Below are 22,133 nucleotides of genomic sequence, written 5' to 3'. Positions count from 1 at the left end.
GGGGCTGGGAGAGGGTCCGGCCCACGCTGCGCCTGGGCTGGGACTGGTCCCGCCGGCACAGGGTAGCAGGAAACTCTCCGCACACTCACCGGACCTGGGTAGGACTCAAGTCCAGTCTTTTGGACAGATAGGCCATGGGGCGCTTCCATGCCCCTAAGGTCTGTGTTGAGCCTCCTCTTGCAACTCCTTCTTTCTTATGAACAAACTGCTGAAAGGGCTTAGTGATATCTGGTAGGGCCAAGGAGGGAGCCCTCGACACCTCCTTCTTTAAATCCTCAGATTTTTTTTCACCTTTGTGAATTCCAATCCAACAGGAGGGTATTGCCTCCCTTCAGGGCTTCATATAAGGCTTTAGCAATGCAAGCAAAATTTGGCACCCACAAGGGAAAATAACTGTTCCCAAGAACTCTTGTAACTCTTTTTGGGTCCCCAGCTCCTCTAGCCCTTGAATAGCTTGGGTCTTGGAGCTCGAAAAGGCACAGGTTTTCCCTGTTAGGCTGAACCTGAGCAGTTGCACAATCTGAACACATATTTGAGCCTTCCTCTTAGAGAAGCAGTACACCTTGTCTTGTAACAGGTCTGGTAGCTTCTTCACCCCTCTTTACACAACTCCTGGGTCTCTGTTGCTAACAGCAAATCATCTACATACTGTAAGAGAGAAAAGTTATAATGGTTATTATCCACATGCTCCAAATTCTTTGAGAAAGCTTTTCCAAAAATAATAAAGCAAATTTTAAATCCTTGGGATGTCATGTCCACATCAGTTGGCTCTCGTGTCCCCCTCTGGAGCCTTGTGTTAAAAGCAAACAATTCCTGGGAAGCAGCTGACAAGGGAATACAAAAGAATCTATCTTTAAATCTACCACAGCATACCAGATGCAGTTAGGTGGAAGCAGACTTAAGCATCTTAAAATATAAAGTGTGACCTGAGAACTGTTGCTTGTTATCAACCTTGGACATTTTAGTAGTTAAATCCTTATACAGTGCTGAGAGACCACAGATATACTTTTACAAAGAGTGGTCAGGATGAAATATCTGTTTTAGTTAGCATACATCATGTTGCCTTGACACGAACCTCTTAATAAAATATTTTTGAAAAAACTTATCTTTTAGCCAACTGCTAAATTATTGGGGGTGTCTTTTAAGAAGATTATTGGGGCCTCCCCATTGATGAACAAAGGTAGGCCAATCCTCTCTCCACCAATCAAGAGTTCTGTTCAGTAATCTGTCCCCATTTTAATGATTTTTTGTTTAATTATAAACTAATTTTGATATCACTTAGATCAACTGTTATCTCAGAAGCATGTTTTAATATCTATATTTAAAGCTCAAACAAAAAAGAACAGCTGTTCATGAATGACATATAAATGCACAAACAAATACACAGATCATAACAAATAAATGTCTTTACAAAACCAGAGTGCACTCAGATATATTTCTGGCTGTGTTAAATTACAATGATCCTGCTTTTTAAGTTTGTAATTATGAGAGATTAGTCAGAATTTTTAGTAGGTCAATTAACAGTGATATCTTATAAGAAGAATTTGAAAAAAGTAAACCCCTCTTATTTACAGTTAATGCACTTTGGTATTTTCATATCAACTACTTTTTGTTGAGGTAGACTTGTCTAAGTTAGTAGCCTCTATGGCTTTTTATTATCTCAGATTAGTGGGGCACGCATGTCTCACCAGTGTTATAATTCCTAGGAGGATCTGTTGACACAGTTGTATCAGAGTTTACAGTCTGGTAGGATTTTCCCTATACATCATCAGTTAATGCCCTAGAGCTGAGACTCAGGTAGAGACCAATAACCTCATGAATCTGAATTTTTTTCTGATTCATTTACAAACACTTTCTTGAAACTTTCTCAGGTTCCATCATAAACACTTCTTTTTTCCCTCTCTAGCAGCCTTGGACATGTTGACTTGAAAAAATCCTTTCCCCTATAATGGCCTTCGTACTGCCCACTAGTATCACTTTTCTCTTTTCCTGTTTATTTCCATTCTGTATTTTGTCTACTATGAAGAAGTAACTTATTCCTGCAGACTTTTTAGTTTTGTGGTTTGCAGTGGATAACCAAAGGAAGCACAGAGTTGGGAAGGGGACTCAGAATCCCCTCCTTGTGGCAGCAATAGTATCCTACCTGCCAGGGAGGCTGCGGGTAGGGAGAGGTGAGCAGTAAGCCTCACCAGAAAGGGTAGGGCAGATAAGGGCCATGGGCTGAGCTAGTGAGCTCTGTGGCTAACAACAGCTCAATAGTGAAGGGAGGAGAAAGAGAGAGAGAGAGAGAGAGAGAGAGAGAGAGAGAGAGAGAGAGAATTCAAAAGATGAAGTGAGAGCAGCAGCTGCACGACCTGTGGCTGAGGCTCCCTGGGGTGCCAAAGAGCTAAGATAACAGAAATCCCAAAGGCACTCCCACTTCATTTACATAAAAAGCAAAATGCAAGGCAAACATAATTTTGTGTAAAACTATAGCAAAGGAAAGCAGCAGGGTCGGAGTTTTTCTGGATTTTTTAATAAATAGCTCCAAATCACAGAAAGGGCAACAGCAAGACATTTAGAACTCCCCAGCCCAGATAACTGATTTGACTGTAACCTGAGATTGACTGTAACAACCTTGTAACTGACTGTAACAAGCATGTTAGGGAACACAAGCACATCAGGAAAAGACGCAGAGCCAACAATTTAGACAGACAAATAGACAACAACATCCTGAGAAACAACTTGGTTTCCTTTTCTTGCACTCTGACCTCCTTTCTCACTAATTGATACCCTCTGCTGGACTGCAAACCAAAGCACAGTTGCCCTCTACAGCCAAACTTCTCACAGATTTTTTCCCTGGAAAACAAAGGCAGAGTCCCCCCTCCCCCAGCCCCAAAACACAACCTGCCCCACAACAAAGAAAATGAATTCAAGAATATTTATCTGTGAGAAAACAAACTCTCTCAATGAGAGAAGCAACATGCCAATAAAATCTCCTGGAATACTTATCGAGATAGGTTGGCGCAATCTTCCATGTCTGGAACTTAGGGCCCATGAAACAATCTTCAAAAGCCAATCAAATCTTACCTAGATGGGAGTAGACTCTGTCAGTGCTTTCCACATAACAGCATTCCATTCCATCAGCCACTTCAGGACAGTTAGCTGAAATCAGCTTGTGGCACCAAAGCCACCCCAAAGCAGCTCATAGGCACAGAGACCATGTGAGCCTTTTTGCACAAGCCTCTTGCCTGTGGGGAGCCCAGATGAGCCCCCAGATGTAAAGGCCAGGATTGGATATATTGTCCACAGGAGAACAAATTACGGGAATTACAGAGCCTTTATTAGCCCCTCACCAATGAGCTTCCCCTTTCCAAATTGGAAACCACAAAGGCTCAGTTCTTTGTTCCCTACCCACTTTTATAGTTTCTTTGTTGCTATGGAAACTGGGCAGGAATGTGGTGCTCCATATATCCTACAGGTGTGGGGTCATGGAAAAATATGTTGCTTCTATATCCTATAGGTGCGAGGACTCAAGAAGATGGATTTATAGGTAAGCACGAGCAAAAAGTCTGCATCTTATTGCCCCAAATGGTTTGTGTGTCCTCTTTATTGCCTACATGTTTGTGAAATTCTAACAGGGCAAGGGAGTGAGGAATGGGGCAATTCAGGCAAGTATTTACTTTTATGTAAATACTTCAGGAAAGGGTCAAACTAAATTGAATTCTGCCTCAATCTCTTCTATTTCTAAAAGTGAACAAGGTACTATGCTAGAGGCTATTCCTTACACTGTGAAGCTACAGAAGGATGGATGGCTGTTGCTCCATCTGAGCAGAACTTTGATGGTGAAAAAGAGACCTAAGGGACCCACTATGTCCTCTCTCTTCCCCTCTACTTTTGGCTTCTCTGGTCACTCTGGAGCCATCTAGAGTTGTAGCAACTTAGTATTGATCACTAACTCCATAGGCTCACCCTTTCTGGGGTGATGCTAGAGGACAAGGAGACCTGGTAGGCTATGGGTTTAGAACCTAGAGCTCTTGGGCATGTCCCATGGCCTGAACCTCTTTCCTGATCTCTTCCTCGCAATCTGCACAGGTATCCTTCCCAGACAATACACCTAGGCTCACCTCTCATAGAACACTATCCTGGCCCTGGCGCTGAGTTCAACCCAGGGGTGCTGCTGGTTGGGGTCCCTGTGTATAACCCTACAATCTTCTAAACCTGCATTCCTGAGAGTCTTCTAAGACTCAGCAGTAGACAGTAGAGATTGCAATAAGACATGTAACCCCACCTTCTCAAGACAGAGGAGAGCAAGCAGCAGTGTACCAAGTAGCAGCAGGAGAGAGGCCAGCCCTGCACTGCCCAGCATGGCAGCCTCCTCATCCTCTATAGGTCTTCAGCTCTAGCTTGGGCCCAGTCCCAGGTGTGTAACACCTGCAGGCTGAGCAGGGTTCCTAGCGAGAGCCAGGCCACAATTGGGGAAGGAGCAGACTATGTGGACACAAGCCATTCCTTTCAGCCTGGCCCTTCCCCTTGCTCCTCTCAATCCTGGTACTGCTTGTGTCCCAAAGAACCTAGAACCTTAATTTAGGAGTCTGGCTCTACTCTGAGATCTGATAGTACTCATCAACATTTGTTACCACCCAAGTCTCTATAGGCCTCACTTTACCTGTAATGAAATGAGACTATCTATGCAAATCTTAAGAAATTTTGGATCCATCATTTTTTCAAGACAAGCGCCCTGTCCTCCAACTTGTTGGCATGTTGTTAATATCACTTCTTTCCTCCAACATTGTGGGGGGGGGGTTGTGTGTGCTTCATCAGGCAGCAGCGGAACTGGACCTTTCACAGTTACATTAGGATGGCTTTTTTGATCTTGGTAAAAAAAAATAGTGTACAGTGAATGAAATAATGATACCATTTCTACTCTCAAAAAATATTTTTAAAAACCCCTCTGTTTCTGCATCAGTGGTGTGTACCATGCACCTGCAGCCTCTATCAGATTCTAAAGCTTGTGCAAAACAGCCAACAAGATAACTTCCTGCCTGGATGGGTATAAATCCACTCCTACTTTACAGCCCCTATGCAGATGTCATTGGTCACAAACAGATGAATTAAGTGGACATAATATCCAACCTGAACTGTAAGTCTTTAGGTCTTTGAAGATGACACTGGTAAACAGCATTCCTTATCCCCAATATGATATATTTCATTTATTATTCTGAGAGAGCAGAGATGGAGGAGACTTGGAATTTATCATCTGTATAAAGGTCTAGGATAAAAATTGTTCAGTTTCCCAGTCATACAGGATGTTACACAAATTCCATTCTCCTTTGAAGAGTGACAGCACAATTCACAAGCTTAAAGCAGTAGTCATGATTGTGCTCACTGTAATTCATTAAACACAGGCACCAACCCTATCTTATTGACTTTAGATTGCCTTGTTGTTCTGGGAACATTCTTTGGAGCTAATTCTTGCAGTGAATTACAGGTGAGAAACTTGCATAAAGTCTAAAACTTGGGTTTGAAATTATTGCTGGGGTAGCTACCTGCCACTGTCCAACATTATTTATGTGACTTTGTGTTCAATAGACCTTCTAGATTCCCATCTACTAGATCCAAGTATACTGAACTTTCCCCTTTCTCCATGCAGGTCACACCAGAGTGTAGGTAGCCAGAATCCTCCTTTGTAAAGGCATCTGCTTGTGGCAGTGTGCACCTCTGGTTGCTTGCAGAATGAAAGATTACTCAGAGATGAGACTTACTTCTGTCACTGAGAGAGCCCAGAATGGCTCATTCTTGAGCTTAAGAGAACCTCAGGGAAACAGCAGTGAGCTGCAAACTCTGTGGTTATTTATTGCTAACTCAAGGACCTGAGAACAAAGAGGTAGAAAAAAAGCACTTTACAACAGAATATATGTGCGTTTTGGTCATGGGACAAGGAGGGGACAGGATGGCTTCTTGTGTGATGTATGATAACATACTTTAAGGCTGGGACTGCCAAGGCTATGCTCAGGAAGGAAACCACGACTCAGGGTCTGCAGTATCCCAAAACCAGGCCTTGGCTCAGCAGTCAGGACAATCCATCCTATGTGTCCAGGCTGTGGTGACCTCCCACTGAGAATCACACTCGCAGTTCTCCCACAGTACCAGAACTTCAGAACAGTGTGTGTCTTAGTTGAGAAATGTTTTGCAGAAGCCAAGTCCCAGGTGTCTACTTGGATGGCACCCACAGGGACACAATTCACTAGGGAGACCACCACACAGTCCAGATGCTCTACGAGGTAGCGCAGTGTGAAGAGAGGGATTGTGGAACCTTCCTGCCTCACCCATGTCAGCCGCCCGGTCCTCCTGCTCACTCTCACTATCCTGCAGGGGTCCTCATGCTGATTCTCCTCTCATGGCCACTCCACAGACCCTGGCCTCTCCTTCCACCTGCACACAGATCTGCCTTCAGGCTTCAGCCCTGTGCAGGCTCGGGTAGGGGAGTAACACTGAGGGGCTCATCTCTGCACAAATCATCCAACATGCACCACTCTGGGAGTTGATTCTGCTGAGTGACATGGACTCTTGTCTGAGTCAGGTCACAGGTCTGACCCTGGCACTGTCCGTCAATGAATGGCAGGATCCAGCATCATGCAGGCTGGCAAGACCAGGACCTTAGAGAAGTAGTGTTCACAGAGACCACACAGTCTGTGGTGGGTTTCTCAGTCAGTTCTTTTCTGACACTTTAATAAGAATACATAAGACCCTGATGGACAGGGAGAGGGGGAGCAATAGACTGAGTTTTTAATGCCAATTGCTAGTCTGTTGTGGGAAAGAAGCTGTCACTCAGGAAAACAAAGACCACATGTTAAATGAGAGTAAAAGTTTGATGAATCCACAGAAGCAAGTGGTGGCTTAACAAGCAAATGTCATAGAGGAAATGAATTAGTGAAATGGATCGTGGCACCATTCCACCTTCTAATGAAATGAAAGTGATGTGACAAAAGTGTACCAGGGAAAGCCAGATAGAGGTGGGAAAAGATGAGATTCTACCCAGTTCTTTCCATGCACCGGCAGGTACAGTGTTCTGCACTAGTACATTCCACAGCACGGGCAGAAATGCTCCATGACAGAAATTCCTAACTGGATCTATATCAATCTGCTTCTGCCATTGCAATCCAACCAATAGTGATGGAAGCATACAATAACTTAAGTAACTATAAAAATCAATCTCAACTACAAGCATCTTAGGTCTTTAAAGAAGACATTATATACATCATAATCCATCTTGAGATTCAGGACTTTTTATTGCTGTTGTGCATAGGGTAGAAATGGGGAAAGATTGGAATTTATCATCTGTATAAAGGTTCAGGTAGGAAATGTATTAAAACTTTTCAAGAATGTGAGCGATGTTTCAAGCATTCCACTCTGCCTTTGCAAGGTAAAATCACCATTGACAAACTGAAAGGGCACTTGCTCAGCAGAATGACTTCCAGGCCCTGCTGAGAACAGAGTCATCAGTGAGGCAGTCTCAACTGGAGAAGCCACCTGGGAGCAAGAGACGAAGAGCATCCCCTAGATTGTGGCCATGTACCCTCACCCCAACACCCAGGGTCTCTGAGACTGAGCCCTGCTCTGGATACACAAAGCTCTTCAAGAAGTAGAACTCAGCTTGAGCTGATTTGCATAATCAGTGGGCAGCTTTCTGCAGCAAGAAGATAAGAGGGGACTGGGAAGAAGCCAGCCCAGCCTGGACCCCAGAAAGCAGCATCACCTATATCTCCACCATGGCCTGGGCCCTGCTCTTCCTCTGGCTGCTGGCTCACTGCATAGGTACTTCCTTAGGACTGAACCCACTGATGGAGGTCAAGGCTCTGGGAACAGCCTGGCCCTCACTCTCAGCAGATGAGTTGCCTGCCTGTGTGGGCAGAATTCTCAGGAATCTATTGCAGGAAGGGGGACTGGGAGGCTATGTTTCTCACACTGTGTTCACTGACCTGTCTGGGTGATAGAGGTTACAGCTCTCAGGAAGCAGCAGTCAGTTCGCCATGAGCTCAAAGCCTCTGTTCTCCAGTAACCTCCAAGATCACTGATGGACACTGATGAGAGGAGGCTCCTAGGGCCCAGGGAACATGTGATCTTCACCCAAGCCCTGCAGAATCCTTCCAAAATCTTGGAAGGATTTTTCACAGACTAACACTTTCTCTCTTGTTTTTACAGACTCCATGGCCTCTTACACTCTCACTCAGCCGCCATCAGTGTCAGTGACATCAAGAGAGACAGCCGAAATCACATGCTCTGGAGAAAACCTGGAGGATAAATATGCATCTTGGTGCCAGCAGAAGCCAGGCCAGGCTCCTTTGCTACTCATCTATGCAGATAGCAATTGGCCTTCAGGGATTCCTGATCGATTCTCTGGTTCTAACTCAGGGAATGTGGCCATACTGACCATCACAGGAACACAAGATGGGGATGAGGCTTTCTATTACTGTGCTGCAGTAGATGGCACTGGTAGCAGCTTTCAGTGACTCACAGTGACACTGACAGATGAAGCCATGGGACACAAACCTCACCAGGCATGGCCTCGGTGATATTTGCCCTCTGAGCCACAACTGTGACCTTGGTCTCCACTCACTGAGACTGTTTTTCCAGAGGCCCAAGCCATTTAAAATGTGATTCTTTCCCAGAATTAGTTTCACTTTAAGTCAACGTTGATTTATTTTAATCCATGACCCTGCTGAAACTCGTTCACAGGGTCCTGGAGTAAAAAATGTCTCCAGAGAGCCTGGTTTCTGCTTGAGACTCTAACACTTGCTTTCACCTTTTTCAACACAGCATATACAGGAGGAAAACTCACTAGGACACCTATGTCTCTGGGAATGAATCCTTGAAATAGGACAAAGGAATGCAAGTCCCATGAAAGAGTATCTGCAGGATGAAATGGGCTGTTCTGTCCACACTCATTTTATGTGTCAGAAAACAAATCATTCTACCTTGCGTGTGACTAAGAAGTGTGCACCTCTTCATCTGTGAGCAAGGATAGAAATATCTTTGTACAAGGCATTTCATGCCATTAAAAATAACTTAGCCTTGTTACAAATCCCATAGGTCAAATTTGGAACTCTACGTAAGACTGACACTGTCTTGGCTACTCTTCTTTCACTGCTGCTGTAAAATACCCAACCAATAGGGTAGAAACGGGGAAAGATTGGAATTTATGATCTGTATAAAGGTTCAGGTCGGAAATGTATTAAAATTTTTCAGCAATGTGAGTGGTGTTTCAAGCATTCCACTCTGCCTTTGCAGGGTAAAATCACCATTGACAAAGTTGAATCACCAAAGTTAAAGAGGGAAAGGTTTATTTGGCTCACAGTTAGTGGTGCTTTTAGTCCATAATTAGCCAGGTCCAAGGTAGGGTGGCATAGGTGAGGGGCAGCAGTTCAAGCCAGCAGAAGACAACAAAGCAACAAGAGCAAAGATGGGGGAGAACAAGCCTCTTTTCCCTCCTTAAATTGTAAGCAGACTACCGCCCTTGGGTGGGGGCAGCACTCCACCATCTCTGTGCCCTTCTCTTACTCACGCTCAGGAAATTTACAATGTGAGGACACTGGTACCCTACTGAGTCACTTAGTTAAACTTCTCAACTCAAACTGACACCATGAACAACACCCTAGAGTGGTATGGTCGTGTGGTCAGACCGGAGATGTAGTAGTGCTGAGTTACTTAGTTAAGCTTCACATTGACAGTGCATCAGCCATCACAGACACGAACACTAGTTTCTGCTCCTCTCGTGCCCATCATTATGGTAGAGTCTGCTGGATCCTATGAGCCACACCACAGTATCACTGCAGCCTCTGCTGCACTGTCTCCCTGCTCAGGGACTCAACACCACCCCAACCTTCCTCCCTCGCATCACTTGGGTTGGAGCTCCAGCCTCCACTGTGAATAAACCACTCCCAGAAACCAACTTGGTCAGAAAGTGTCCCTGCTTCTTCTTGTTGAGAAGAGTTGAACACAGAAAGTATCTATTTACTAGCAGATGATCTAGATAGCAGAAAACAACCAGATTCCAGTCATGTCTCCTCATAAAAATGACTCTTATTATGGTTTCCTTTGCCTTAACTGATTTTATGTGTCCAGCTGAGCATTCCTATATACTTTCCACTTCAAGTAAGTAGTAATTGGAGGATTCAGTTATCATGACTTGGGAGAGCGAGCTCTGCAAGTCTTGCTGAGCCACCAATGGCGCAAGGCTGTGTGCATGGTGTATCACGGAAGGGGAAGGGGCCAGTACAGATGTGTGTTGCTGGCCATTCCGCATGAATGCACACGGTCGCTCAGCCCTCAGTTTCCAGATCAATGGTGCATATTGTGCACCTGCAGAAATGCTATTCTGTTTAGAGAAGTTTCCATGTCCTGTGCAGATATTGAAAATAGGGCTCCAGCTGAACTGGATCTGTTGAAATCTATTCCACCTTCCCGGATCCATTCAAACTTGTAGGGTCGGGTCAGTCAATTAAACATACATAGAATCCAGCCACAACCCATGACTGTGCCATTTCTCCCACCTGAGTGAAGTGTGAAAATTATTTTTTTTTAATTTTATTTATTTATGTGTGTGTGTGTGTGTGTGTGTGTGTGTGGCCAGCTCAGCTCACCAGGGGGCGGGGCTGGCTGGCATGTGGTGCTGGGGGATTGAACGGTGGTCCATGTGCTTCGTTAAGCTTGTTCTAAGTAGGTGCTTTAGACCACTGAGCCATCTCACCAGCCCCAGTATGAAAATTATTAATCGCCATGCCTAGAGTGTAGATGGGAAGACACCTCATTTGTCATGTGCATCACTGACTGGACAGGACTCTGCAGTGAGCTCCAGCTCTCAGGACTTTGACTGCACCAGAACTCTCAGCTTGCCGACAGCCCTTGTGCTTTCTTCCAGGTGACCACTGTGAGCCTACCTTGCAAATCCCTATATATTATATATAATGGTGGGGACAGGAATTGAACTCATGACCTTGCACTTGCCAAGCAGGTGCTGTGTTGCACAACTATATCCCCAGTCCTACTACTAAATATTTTTTACCTTCTAGTGAACCTAACTGATACAAGTTATCAACAGGATTCACAGAATGAGTTGTTATATTTTTGCCAAAATGACAAAAAATGGAGAGCTCCAGAGTGTGTAATATTTTTCCAGGAAAAACATGGCACAAAGGTACAGGAACTGGACCTTCCCTGACTCTCTGCACACCATGATGACACCTCCCTGTGCTGCACTGGGAAGGGCAGGAAGCGTGCAGCTAATGGAGGGTGAAACCTGTCTCCCTGTCCCTGTCCTCTTAACTGACAGGGGCTTGGGGGTGACCTAAAGGAAAGATCCAGCTCTAAAACTCCTCTACCAGTAGGGGGCAGCGGATCCAAAGCTAGGGGGAGAAACTGGGTACAAGGGGTTTGGCAAAGGAGTTACCAAGTGCTAAGATTAGTCCTTGGATTAGAACACAAGAAATGCCCTATGTCCTATACCCTGGGCTTCAGTGATCACATTCTTAGAGACAGATTTTCACAGTCACACCAGGAAGATAGTGGGAGTCCAGGCATAGTGGGGCCGTCATCTCAGATATCAGCCTAGGTAGCTCTTGCCAGACTGAATTCCCTAGAGGGACCACCCCAAGGTCCAGGCGCTATAAGAGGGGACTGAGTGTGAGAGGATAGGGCAGCACTCCCAGGGTCTGTGTTCTTCACCCAGGATGGCTGCCTGGGCTTCCTGCCCACTCTCAAGGTACTGTGTCTCACGGTTCTCCAGTGGTCCCAGCATTGGACCCCTACTCCAGAGACACCTACTCCTTCCTGGCCTCTGCTGTCACCTCCATGAAGATATGGCCTCAGGCTATAAGTCCTTTGCACAAGTGCAGTCTCAGGTTGGAAGGGAGTCCTCAAGGCCTCAGCCTGGATGGCGCATCTCCAGCCTCCTGGTGAAGAACCCATAGATCTACATGGACTCCCTGTGGTAGGCCACTGCTCTGACCATGGCACAGACCCAGTCAGTGGTAAGACACGCATCACTGGAGTCCCCACCATCATGCACCATGCAGACTTCTGTCCTAGGAAAGGCCAGAAGGCCAAGGAACCAATCTACCTTATGTAGATTCCATGGAGCCTACAGATGGACTCTCCTTCAGATCAGGCTGTGGATAACTTTTTCAAGATCACACAAATTATTAATGGGAGAAAAAAAATAGATAATTAACTTATCAATTGCTAGTATATTGTGTAATAGAGGATGTCAAATAACACATATAAAGAGGTTAGAAATTCCAGTGAGTCAATAAAAGCAAAGAGTTGGTAAAACACACAAGATCTAATTAGTAACTATTGCAAAAAACAGGAAAAGTAAAAACACTTTGGACCTGCTAAAGAAATACTTTTCAACTGTATTAGCTGAGAGACAATACGTGGCACCCACGACTTAAAAGAGGAGAAGCACCACACTTTCAGGGGATTCCGTCCATAATCAGCTGGCTCCTGGGCAGAAAAATGATGACAGAGGGAGTGACAAGAAAAGATGCTGAGTTATGATGGCCCAGAAGGAAAGGACGGAGTGGTGCCAGAGAGGCAGGGCTGGAGTCCACACAAGTACCAAAGGGCACACCTCCATGACCCACTTGTTATACCCTACAGTGTGGTTCACTAATTCTCTAGGTAGGTACCCATCCAAGCAAGTTGACCTAGTTAAGCTTAAGCACCACACCAATCCAACTGCTTGTGTCCTTGGGACAGGAGAATTCCACAGAAAGAAACAAACCCAACCTATGAACTGAGAGGATAAATTTTGAAAATTCTGTTTGGAAAATTTAAGTGTGTCTATGAGAACAAGCTTTGCTTTGTTTTGTTTGTTTTGAGATAGGGCTTTGCTAACTTGCTCTGCCTTGTAAAATTCCTGTCTCAGCCTCCCAGAGGCCAGAGACTGCAGGAAGGCATCACCAGTTCCCAAAGAAAAATGTCACATGTGAAAAGATTTAACCAATGCCCTAATGACCCAGGGTGAGTTCATAGTGACACACATGAGACCGAACGTACATCGAGGGAACCAGAGATTTCAAGGAAGAGGAAGGAAAGGTGTCCATAGTCCACCCTCAGCTGAGTCAGGTTTCATGGTCCATTACTCAAGAAGACCTAGGCCGGCCCATGGCCAGGCATCAGGAGGTCACAGCCTTCCTGAGCTTCATCCATCACATATAACAGCCCAGGAGGGTTGAGATAGGGCTACCAGAGTCCATAGCTGAAGAATAACTGTGACTGGGACCTTGGAGTCAAGACTGATTCTTCCGCTCAAGAAGAAGCTAGAGGAAATTGGGGCTCCAACCCTTACTCTTCAGTCTGCTGTTCTGACCCCCACAGCTGAGAAGAAAGTTCCCTGAGAGTCCTCAGTGCTGAACCCCCAGGGGAGGAGTCACTGCATAACCACTGAACACTGGCCAGTTTTTCCATCATGGCTTGGACTCGTCTCCAGCTCTTGCTCTTTTCTCTGTGCACAGGTGACCTGCCCAGGCCTGGTCCCAAGTTCTACCACCACAGGGCCTGAGCCGTACCTGCCCCAAACTATGAGCTCAGCCCAGGCATAGTCTGTGGTGGGATCTACAAATGGGTCATTGCTCCACAGTCCCCCTCTCTTCCTCTTGTAGGTGCCGTGGCCTCCTGTGTCCTGACACAACCACCTTCAGTGTCGGTGGCCCTGGGAGAGACAGCCACCATCACCTGCTCTGCAGAGGCACTGCCAGAAAGTTATGCATATTGGTTCCAGCAACAGCAGCAGGGACAGACTCCTGTGTGAATAATACACAAAGATAGTGAGCGGCCCTCAGGGATCTCTGAGAGATTCTCTGGCTCCAGCTCAGGAAAGACAGCCATGCTGACCATCAGCAGAGCCCAGGCCGAGGATGAGGCTGATTATTACTGTTTATCAGCAGGCAGCAATGGTAAGTAGAGCACAGTGGTACAGACAGTTGGGGAGCTGAGACACAAACTCCTTCACTGGCCATGTTAGCATTCTTCCTCCACCACCAGGAAGACCAGAGACAAAGCCATGAGCAAGTCTGGTACAGCTCACTCACACAGGACAAATTCTGATGAGTCCTCCAGGTTGGCTCTGCACAGGGTCAACCCTACATGGAGGGATCCAAGGCAGGATAAAGAGCTGGAGACATCTATCAATCTCCATAGTCCTGGATTTCTATATAATGCTGACTGAGCCACAGCATTGCCCAAATATTCTAGATACCTCCTAGTAATGCCTGATTCTTCCCACATCCTGAAGCCCCAAATCCCACGGCAGTCTGGGGCCTGAACTGAGCGATCCAGTGCAGTAGACTTCCTTTCATCCCCTCATCAGCAGAGAGTGGCCCACTCAGCTAAGCTCAGGCTTCTGTCCCATCTACAAGTGCCCTCACTGGAAAGCACTGTTGACACACAGAACTCTCTCTTCCCTAGGTTCATGTCCCTTTCAGAATAGTTTACTTTAATGAATATCTATGGCCATGCACACAAGACCCCACCCCAACTTAGGATGCCAGGAAGGGCTTCCAGCTTTATGGTTCCTTGTATGGATGTTGAGTTCTAAACTGCTTCCCCATAAGTGTTACTTCTCTTTCTTCCAAGTTCTTTTTTTTTTCATGTTATGTATTTGGTCTCAATATGAAGCTCAGAATGGTAGTGATCCTCTTGTTTTCATCCTCCCCAGTGCTGGGACTGCAGGTGTGTGCCACCACTCCTGGACTCATTCTCCTGCTCAGCGTGCCCTGGAGACGGGCTTAGCATGGTATGCGGGACCGAGCATTGAACCCTGGTCTCTGAGCTTGCCAAAACAGGCACTTAGTCTACTGAGCTATCTCACCAGCCCAAATCTATTGGTATGTTTTATTCATTCATTCATTCATTCATTCATTCATTCATTCATTCATTCATTTATTGGTAGCAGGGACCAAGCTCAGGAACTTGCGTTCCCCAGGCAGCCACTGATCTCACTGAGCTACCTCCCCACCATGCCCAGTTCTCTCAGGACAGCCTATGCATCAATTGTCCATCTCACAATTTGTGTAGAGAGCACCCAAGCAGATGAGCTGCCCCCAGTAGGGGACATCAGGGCACACTGAAGGCGCTCAGTAACCTGAAAACACTGGCTTCACCCCGGAATTCCAACCACAAATGTCTAAATACAGCAACTAGATCTTACTTGTCCTTCCATTTTTATGAAACACAAACAAAACCAGAGTCTGACGTACTAGGTATGCTGGGTACTTTCTTGAAGACTGACTGACTGAAAAGGTTAAGTTCCACAGAGTTAAAGTTAAAATAATTTACAATTAATGAGATGTTGTTTGCCAAACAAGTAAGGACATCTTTGTAAATGCCTATTTTGGTTGTGAAATACTTTTCTATAGTTATTTGAATTCATTAAAAAGATTTCAATATTGATGTATAACAGCTTAAACTTTGAAATCTGCTGGTGTTAAGCAGGTATTACAATACTTTCATGTACTAAAAATCTATAGTATTATACTGCGCAGTAAATCAGCAAAAATTACAAGGTCAACATTTCTCGTTTAGCAGCTTGCTCCTGTAACAACTGCTCAGACTTAACCACCAAGGCGTGTGGTCAGACTTCCAGCCTGCTCCTAGGACTTACGATTCATCTCTTTTTTGTTTTACTGGTACATTTCTACAAGGCTTGTTTAGAAAGCCTCAGCGTCTTATTTTGTTTTTAAAGTTCTATACTTTTTGCTGATTGCACCATGCAGTACATCGCTATAGTTTCACGTTGTTACACATTACAGGACTGCTTGTAGGAGTTACACAAATGACAGCAAAATCATCAAGTTGGAGCTTCCTTTGGCCATTGCTCTTGATGCGCAACAGGACGTACATGCTATAGTATAGTGCTCATCTAGCGAGCTGCTTGTTTAATGGTCTAGCCACAAGAGCAGAACTTGGTCATCATACGAGACTATCTTTACATATGAACAAATTGCACTGAAGAAGCAAAACACACTGCTGCGGAGTGTACCAAAAAAGGAAGAATGAGAGAGAGACAGAGAGAGAGAGGGGGAGAGAGAGAGAGAGAGAGAGAGAGAGAGAGAGAGAGAGAGAGAGAGAAAGAGATTATCTTATCTGTGGTTTGTGAGTCCAAACAGTCATTAAACAGGCTGTTAAATTCAATCTATCTGTACTGTTTCCCAAATACGGTAAAGAATCTCAGTCTATCAGAGCCTCCTGTCCTCTGCACTGGGCCACAGAGCCCTCCTCAGCAATACAGCTATCCTTCCACCTGGAGGGGCTTCTGTGACTTGCTTGCCAGAATGACCTCGAGGCCCTCCTGAGGACAGAGGCACTTATGTAGACTCACTCTAGGGTAGCGATGTCACCCAGACAATGGGACATTGTGGGTAATGGGCTGGCAAGAAGGCAGGGGAGGGGGTATATCCTGGACAGTGGGCCGGCAGAGCAGCCCCTACACCCTACACTCTCCCTACCACAGATACCACAAAGATCCTGCAGTGAGTGCCCTGAGTTAAAAGTTCATGTGTGTAAAAGGCAGCTATCAGCATTCAGTGGTCATGGGGGCCTGGAAAAAGCCTGCCTAGGCTGGGGCTCAGTTAGCATCCTCAGGAGCACTCCCACCTTGACCAACACCTTGATTTTTGGCCTCTGTATCACTACACCACTGTACAGACGCTGCCCATTTCCCCCCACTCCCACCGCTCTCCACACCCTCTGCCACAATGTTACTGCACCACGGGCCAAATCTCCTGGAAGCAGGAGCCAAATCACACCTCGGTTACTTTCAACTGTTGGAGTCAGGAATTGTATCCCAGAGATGGGAAAGTCAGCCACCACACTCGGCCTGGATGCCCTTCAGGACACCAGCCTTGGAGTTCTGTCCTTTGTCTCTGGGGGACTCAGGAAAGAGGCTCAACGAAGTGTGTTTGCTGTGGTAACATTGGGCTTCTCAGGTCAGTATAGAAGAGAACGCTATGCTTCAGAATAAGGGCCGGGAGGTAGATGTGGAGGTCCTCCTCTCGGTACCCCAAGTGTGTGTGTGGAGAGCTACAGTAGTGTCAATACTAATGATAATAATATTGATGATGATGATGGTGATGATGTTAATGGTAATCATGTTGATGTGAGCACACTGCTGAGTTTCTGGCTCAGAAGTATCCAGCAAGCCAATGATATTGCAGTGGTTACATGGCTATAATTGGAGAGAAGAGCACATATGTTCTGATTCCGATATATAAGGACAAGTATCTAAGCACTGCATATGATGCCACAATGTTTTCTAAGCTCCTAGACACTTTACAGAGCTTTTTCTGTAGGCTCCGTTTTACTACCGAGACACAAGAACAGAGAAAGCTTCTGAGCTCAGATTCAGTTACGGGAGCTAAACCCTCTCCACTTCCCTGCATGTCAAAGTTCATTATGTAACAGGCAGCTGTCAGCATCCAGTGGCCATGAGGACCTGGGAAGAAGCCCGCCTCGGCTGGGGCTCAGTTAGCATCCTCAGGAGTCCCTCCCCCTTGACTGATACCTTGATTTTTGGCTTCTGTATTCACTACACCACTGTACAGATGCCAAGTATCAGACGACTGTCACAGAATGATGCTGGACTCTGTCCATACTCTCAGCTAACAGTAGTTTGAGTCTTCTGGAGGTGGAAAGTCCCTGTTAGCAGTCTCCTGGACCAGCAGGGGGCAGCAGAGCTACAGCCAGGGAAAGCCCTACCTGAGGCTGGGGCTGCCCACAGGGAACACAGAGACTAGCTCCGTGGGTCGTGGATATCCAGAGGTTGTGCCTCAGATTAGAAGTCACTCCGTTCTCTGCCTCTGTCATGCACTCGTCACCATGTTCTGAGAGTCAGGCTCACACAGGGACCTCCGAGTACAGTAATCCCTTGCTATTTCGCGGTTTGACTTTTGCAGACTCATTGTTTCGCGGGTTTTCAAAAAAATATTAATCTAAATTATTTATCACTGATTTTTTGCTGTATCGCTGGATTTTGCATATCATACAGCATACGTATGTTGTTAAAATGACTTCGGTTTACAAGTTTAGAAAATGTTGGGGCTGGGGAGATAGCTCAGTGGCTTAAGCACCTGCCTGGCAAGTGCAAGTTACTGAGTTCTACCCCTGGTACAAAAAAAAAAAAAGAAAGAAAGAAAAAAAAAACTGCTAAGAACATTAGAAGTGTTTTTAAAAGTGCAGGAAAGGTTTAGCCTTTATATATATATACATATATATAGTTGCTGCTTCGCTGATTTTCCCTTATCACAGGGATGTCGGATTTTTACTTATCACGGGTATGTCAGGTATGTAGCCTCCGCGATAAGCAAGGGACCGCAGTATACAGACAGGAAACTAAAGGAGGCTGGTGCCAGCTGTCAGCCCAGGCAGTTCCAGCAGCACTGGGAATCCCTGGGGAGACAGCCCAGAGGTTCAAGAACTCTAGGAGGGAGTTGAGTGTGGGTGCACAGGACTACCAAGTGTCCTTCTGCCACGGCGGCTCCCTGGCACCCCTCAACATCTATGACACTGTTTCCCACAGGCTAGCAGTGGGCCTGGAGCTTGTCCTTCTGCTCTGCACCCTTCCAGAACCTCTGAACACTCCTCCTGACCTCTGCTCTCCCGATCTCTAGGCACATCTGTTGTTGGACTCTAGTCCTCAGCTGAAGTCTCAGGGCAGGTGGAGGAGGGGACGGCAGGGACCTAGCCCCTGCCTGGAGCGTGGACTGCCTAACTGAGGAAGATGTGCATTGACGTAGAGTCTCATCTGTTCTGGGTCACAGCTGTGACCTGAGGGTTACCCTGAGTTCAGTGGCAGGATCCTCCTGGATAGAAAGGCTCAACATATACACCCTCCTGCTCAGCCCTGTGTAGCCACAACCCCGGAGAGCGCACCAGAGACCAAAAGCTGGAAGTACATTTCAAAGGCTGGCAAACTCTACAGTATCAGGTTACATGTAAAAAAAAAATCATGCTAAATAAGTAAATTCCAACTGTATTAACTGGGGTACAATGCCGAATACCTGTACCTTAAGTGAGAGAGGAGCAGTTTGGCTCACACTTTTCAGGGGACTGAGTCCACAGCCCACTGGCTCCATGGCAGAAAAGTTTTGCCAGAAGGGAGTGACAAGGTACTCAGTCATGGTGGCACGGAAGCAAAGAACGGGAGGTGTCAGAGAGGCTGGAGCTGGAGTCCACACGTTATACCCAAGGTTGCACCTCCATGACCCACAGTGTTACACCCAGAAGTGTGCTTTACTAAATCCCAATCCAGTCAAGTTGACAAAATTACTTTTAACCACTACACCAACCTAATTGCTTGAATCCTTTGGGCAGGAGGATGCAATACAAGAAAACAAAACATCAGTGGAAAGTTTTCAAAATTCTGTTTTGAAAAATTGGATTAGTTTATAAACACATGCTTTAGTTTTGTTTTATTTCTTTTCCTCTCTCTCTCTCTCTCTCTCTCTCTCTCTCTCTCGCTGTTTTTGTTTCTTTTGTTGTTTGTTTTGTTTGTGTTTGGTTTGAGATTAGTGTCTTCTAGCGTGCTGGGGCTGGTCTCAAACTTGCAAACTTCCTGACTTAGCCTCCCACAGTACATGGATTATAGGAACACATGAACACTTACCAAGAAAATAAATGTGAAATTTGAAAGGAATTAATAAATACCATAATGACACAGAGCCACTTTCCAATCAAATGATAGAAGAGATCAAAGTGCATCTAGGGAACCAGAGATGAAGAGGAAGAGGAAGGTGAAGTGTCCCTAGTCCTCTCTTGGCTGAGTCAGATGTCATGGTCCATCCATCAGAAGGACCAAGGTCAGCCCTTGGCCAGGCTTTTGGAAGCTCACAGCCCCAATGAGCTTCAGGCATCACATATAACAGCCTGGAAGGGTTGAGACAGTGGTGCTGCGGTCAGTGTCCTGAAAATAACTGATTGGGGAACTTGGAGGCCAAGACTGATTTTTCAGTAAAAGAAGAAAGTGGAGGATACTGGAGTTCCCTTCATTAATCATGAGCCTGCATTTCTGACCCCCGCAGCTGAGAAGAAAGCTCCCTGAGAGTCCTCCGTACTGAGCCCCAGGGGAGGAGTCACTTTGCATAACCACTAAAAGCTGGTGCCAAGGGACCAGGGGGACTAACAAAAGCCTCTACATATAGTGGTCCAGCCTGCTGTGGACCTCAAGACACTGGCAGTTCTCCATCATGGCTTGGACTCATCTCCTGCTCCTGCTGCTTTCCATATGCACAGGTGACCTGCCCACGCCTGGTGCCCAAGGGGTACCACCACAGGGACCTGAGCCACAACTGTCCCAAACTATGAGCTCAGCTCAGACATAGTCTATAGATGGTTTGTAGGAATGAGTGCTTTCAACACAGTTTCCTTCCACTGTGCCTCTCTCTTCTCTCTTGCAGGTGCCATGGACTCCTATGTCCTGACACAACCACCTTCATTGTCGGTGGCCTTGGGAGAGACAGCCACCATCACCTGCTCTGGAGAGGCACTGCCAAAAAAATATGCATATTGGTTTCAGCAACAGCAGCCAGGCAGCATCCTGTGCAAATAATATACAACAATAAGGAGCGGCTGTCAGGGATCTCTGAGAGATTCTCTGGCTCCAGCTCAGGAACAACAGCCACCCTGAACATCAGCAGCACCCAGGCTGAGGATGAGGCTGATTATTACTGATTCTCAGCAGACAGCAGTGGTAGTTACAGCACAACAATACTGATGGAGAACTGAGACACAAACTCCTCGGCTGCCTGAGTGAACACTTCCTCCACCACCAGGAAGACTGGAGACAAAGGCAAGAGCAGGTCTGGTACAGCACATGCACATACGACCAATTCTGCCCTTTCTGCAAGTCCACTGGGTAAGCTCTGAGGATTGTAGACCCTACCTGAATGAGTCAGAAGAAGCATAAAGAGATGAAGACATCTATCAGTTATTATTACCCTGGGTTTCTATATGTTGCTGACTGAGCCCCTGCATTGCCCAAATATTCTAGATACTTCTTAGAAGAGCCTGATTCATCTCATACCATGAAGCCCCAAATTTCATGGTAGTCTGGGATCCTGAACTGAGCACATCAGTGCAGTAGACTTCCCGAGACCTCCCTGTATCCCCTCATTGACAGTGAGCCACCCACCCGTCTAAGCTCAGACTTCTGTCTCATATCAGAAGTGCCCGCACTGGAAAGTGCACTACGTGCCTAAGGCTCATATCCTTTTTCAGAGTGTTTCATTTTAATGAATGTCTATGGCCATGAACATAAAACCTCAGCCCAAGGTAGGGTGCCAAGAAGGACTTCCTTCTTTAGAGTTCCCAATATGGATGTTGAGTTCTTTGTTGCTACCTTCTAAGTGATACTTTATCCGCTGCCCAGTTCTTTCAGGCTTGCCTGTGAAGAATTGTTGATGGCAAAGCTCATGCAAATGAGATTAAAAATCAAAGATGAACTGTCCCAAAGCTGGACATCAGGGAACTTTAACAGCACTTGATAACCAGAACATACTGGTTTTCTCCTGAATTCTCATGACACTTGCCTAAATGCGGCAACTGTATCTGACAATTCTTTGCATTTTATGAAACAAAACAAAATCACAGCCTGACATATTTCTCAAATATTGTCTCAAACAATGACTGACATAAAATGGTAAGCTCCAAAAAGTATTAAAGTTAAAAAAATTTAAAATTAATGAGCTGATATATGCCAGTGAAGTGAGGATGCATATGTGTCCGTTCTGTGTATGAAATATTTTATGTAATTATTTAAGTTATATTGAAAAGGTTTGAATGATTATGTGTTACAGCTTAAATTGTGAAATCTCTTTGTGTTAAAGAGTTATGGTGAGACCCAGTCCTAGCCCACTTCCGGTGAGTGTGTGGAGAGCTTCCTGCTACCCTGCGCCCAGGCGGGACCAGTCCCAGCCCAGGCGCAGCGTGGGCCAGACCCTCTCCTGCCCCCTCGGGCCGCCCCCCACCACTCCCGCCGAGTAGAAATTTCTGCCGACTTCTGGGAACCCCCAGACCCAGTCCTAGCCCAGGTCCGGTGAGTGTGTGGAGAGCTTCCTGCTACCCTGCACCGGCAGGACCAGTCCCAGCCCAGGCGCAGC

General features: G+C 46.0%; 2 protein-coding genes, 1 pseudogene and 1 gene segment (V, D, J or C); all 4 read left to right on the top strand.

Moving 5' to 3' along the window:
• The window catches only part of LOC101585743 (immunoglobulin lambda-1 light chain), a 734,743-nt gene that overhangs the window by 353,755 nt on the left and 358,855 nt on the right, over positions 1–22,133 (top strand). The window lies entirely within an intron of this gene.
• The window catches only part of LOC101592830 (immunoglobulin lambda-1 light chain-like), a 475,660-nt gene that overhangs the window by 104,401 nt on the left and 349,126 nt on the right, over positions 1–22,133 (top strand). The window lies entirely within an intron of this gene.
• On the top strand, positions 7,752–9,095 carry LOC111818078. The segment is given in 3 exon segments: positions 7,752–7,797; positions 8,185–8,454; positions 9,073–9,095. Coding segments are annotated over 3 exon segments (339 nt in total).
• LOC111818077 lies at positions 20,188–20,706 on the top strand (annotated as a pseudogene).

Source organism: Octodon degus, unplaced genomic scaffold, assembly GCF_000260255.1.
Source record: "Octodon degus isolate 3935 unplaced genomic scaffold, OctDeg1.0 scaffold00079, whole genome shotgun sequence".
In the NCBI taxonomy this organism is placed as follows: Eukaryota; Metazoa; Chordata; class Mammalia; order Rodentia; family Octodontidae; genus Octodon; species Octodon degus.
Note: the sequence above shows the minus strand (reverse complement) of the source record. Positions and strands in the feature narration are given on the sequence as shown.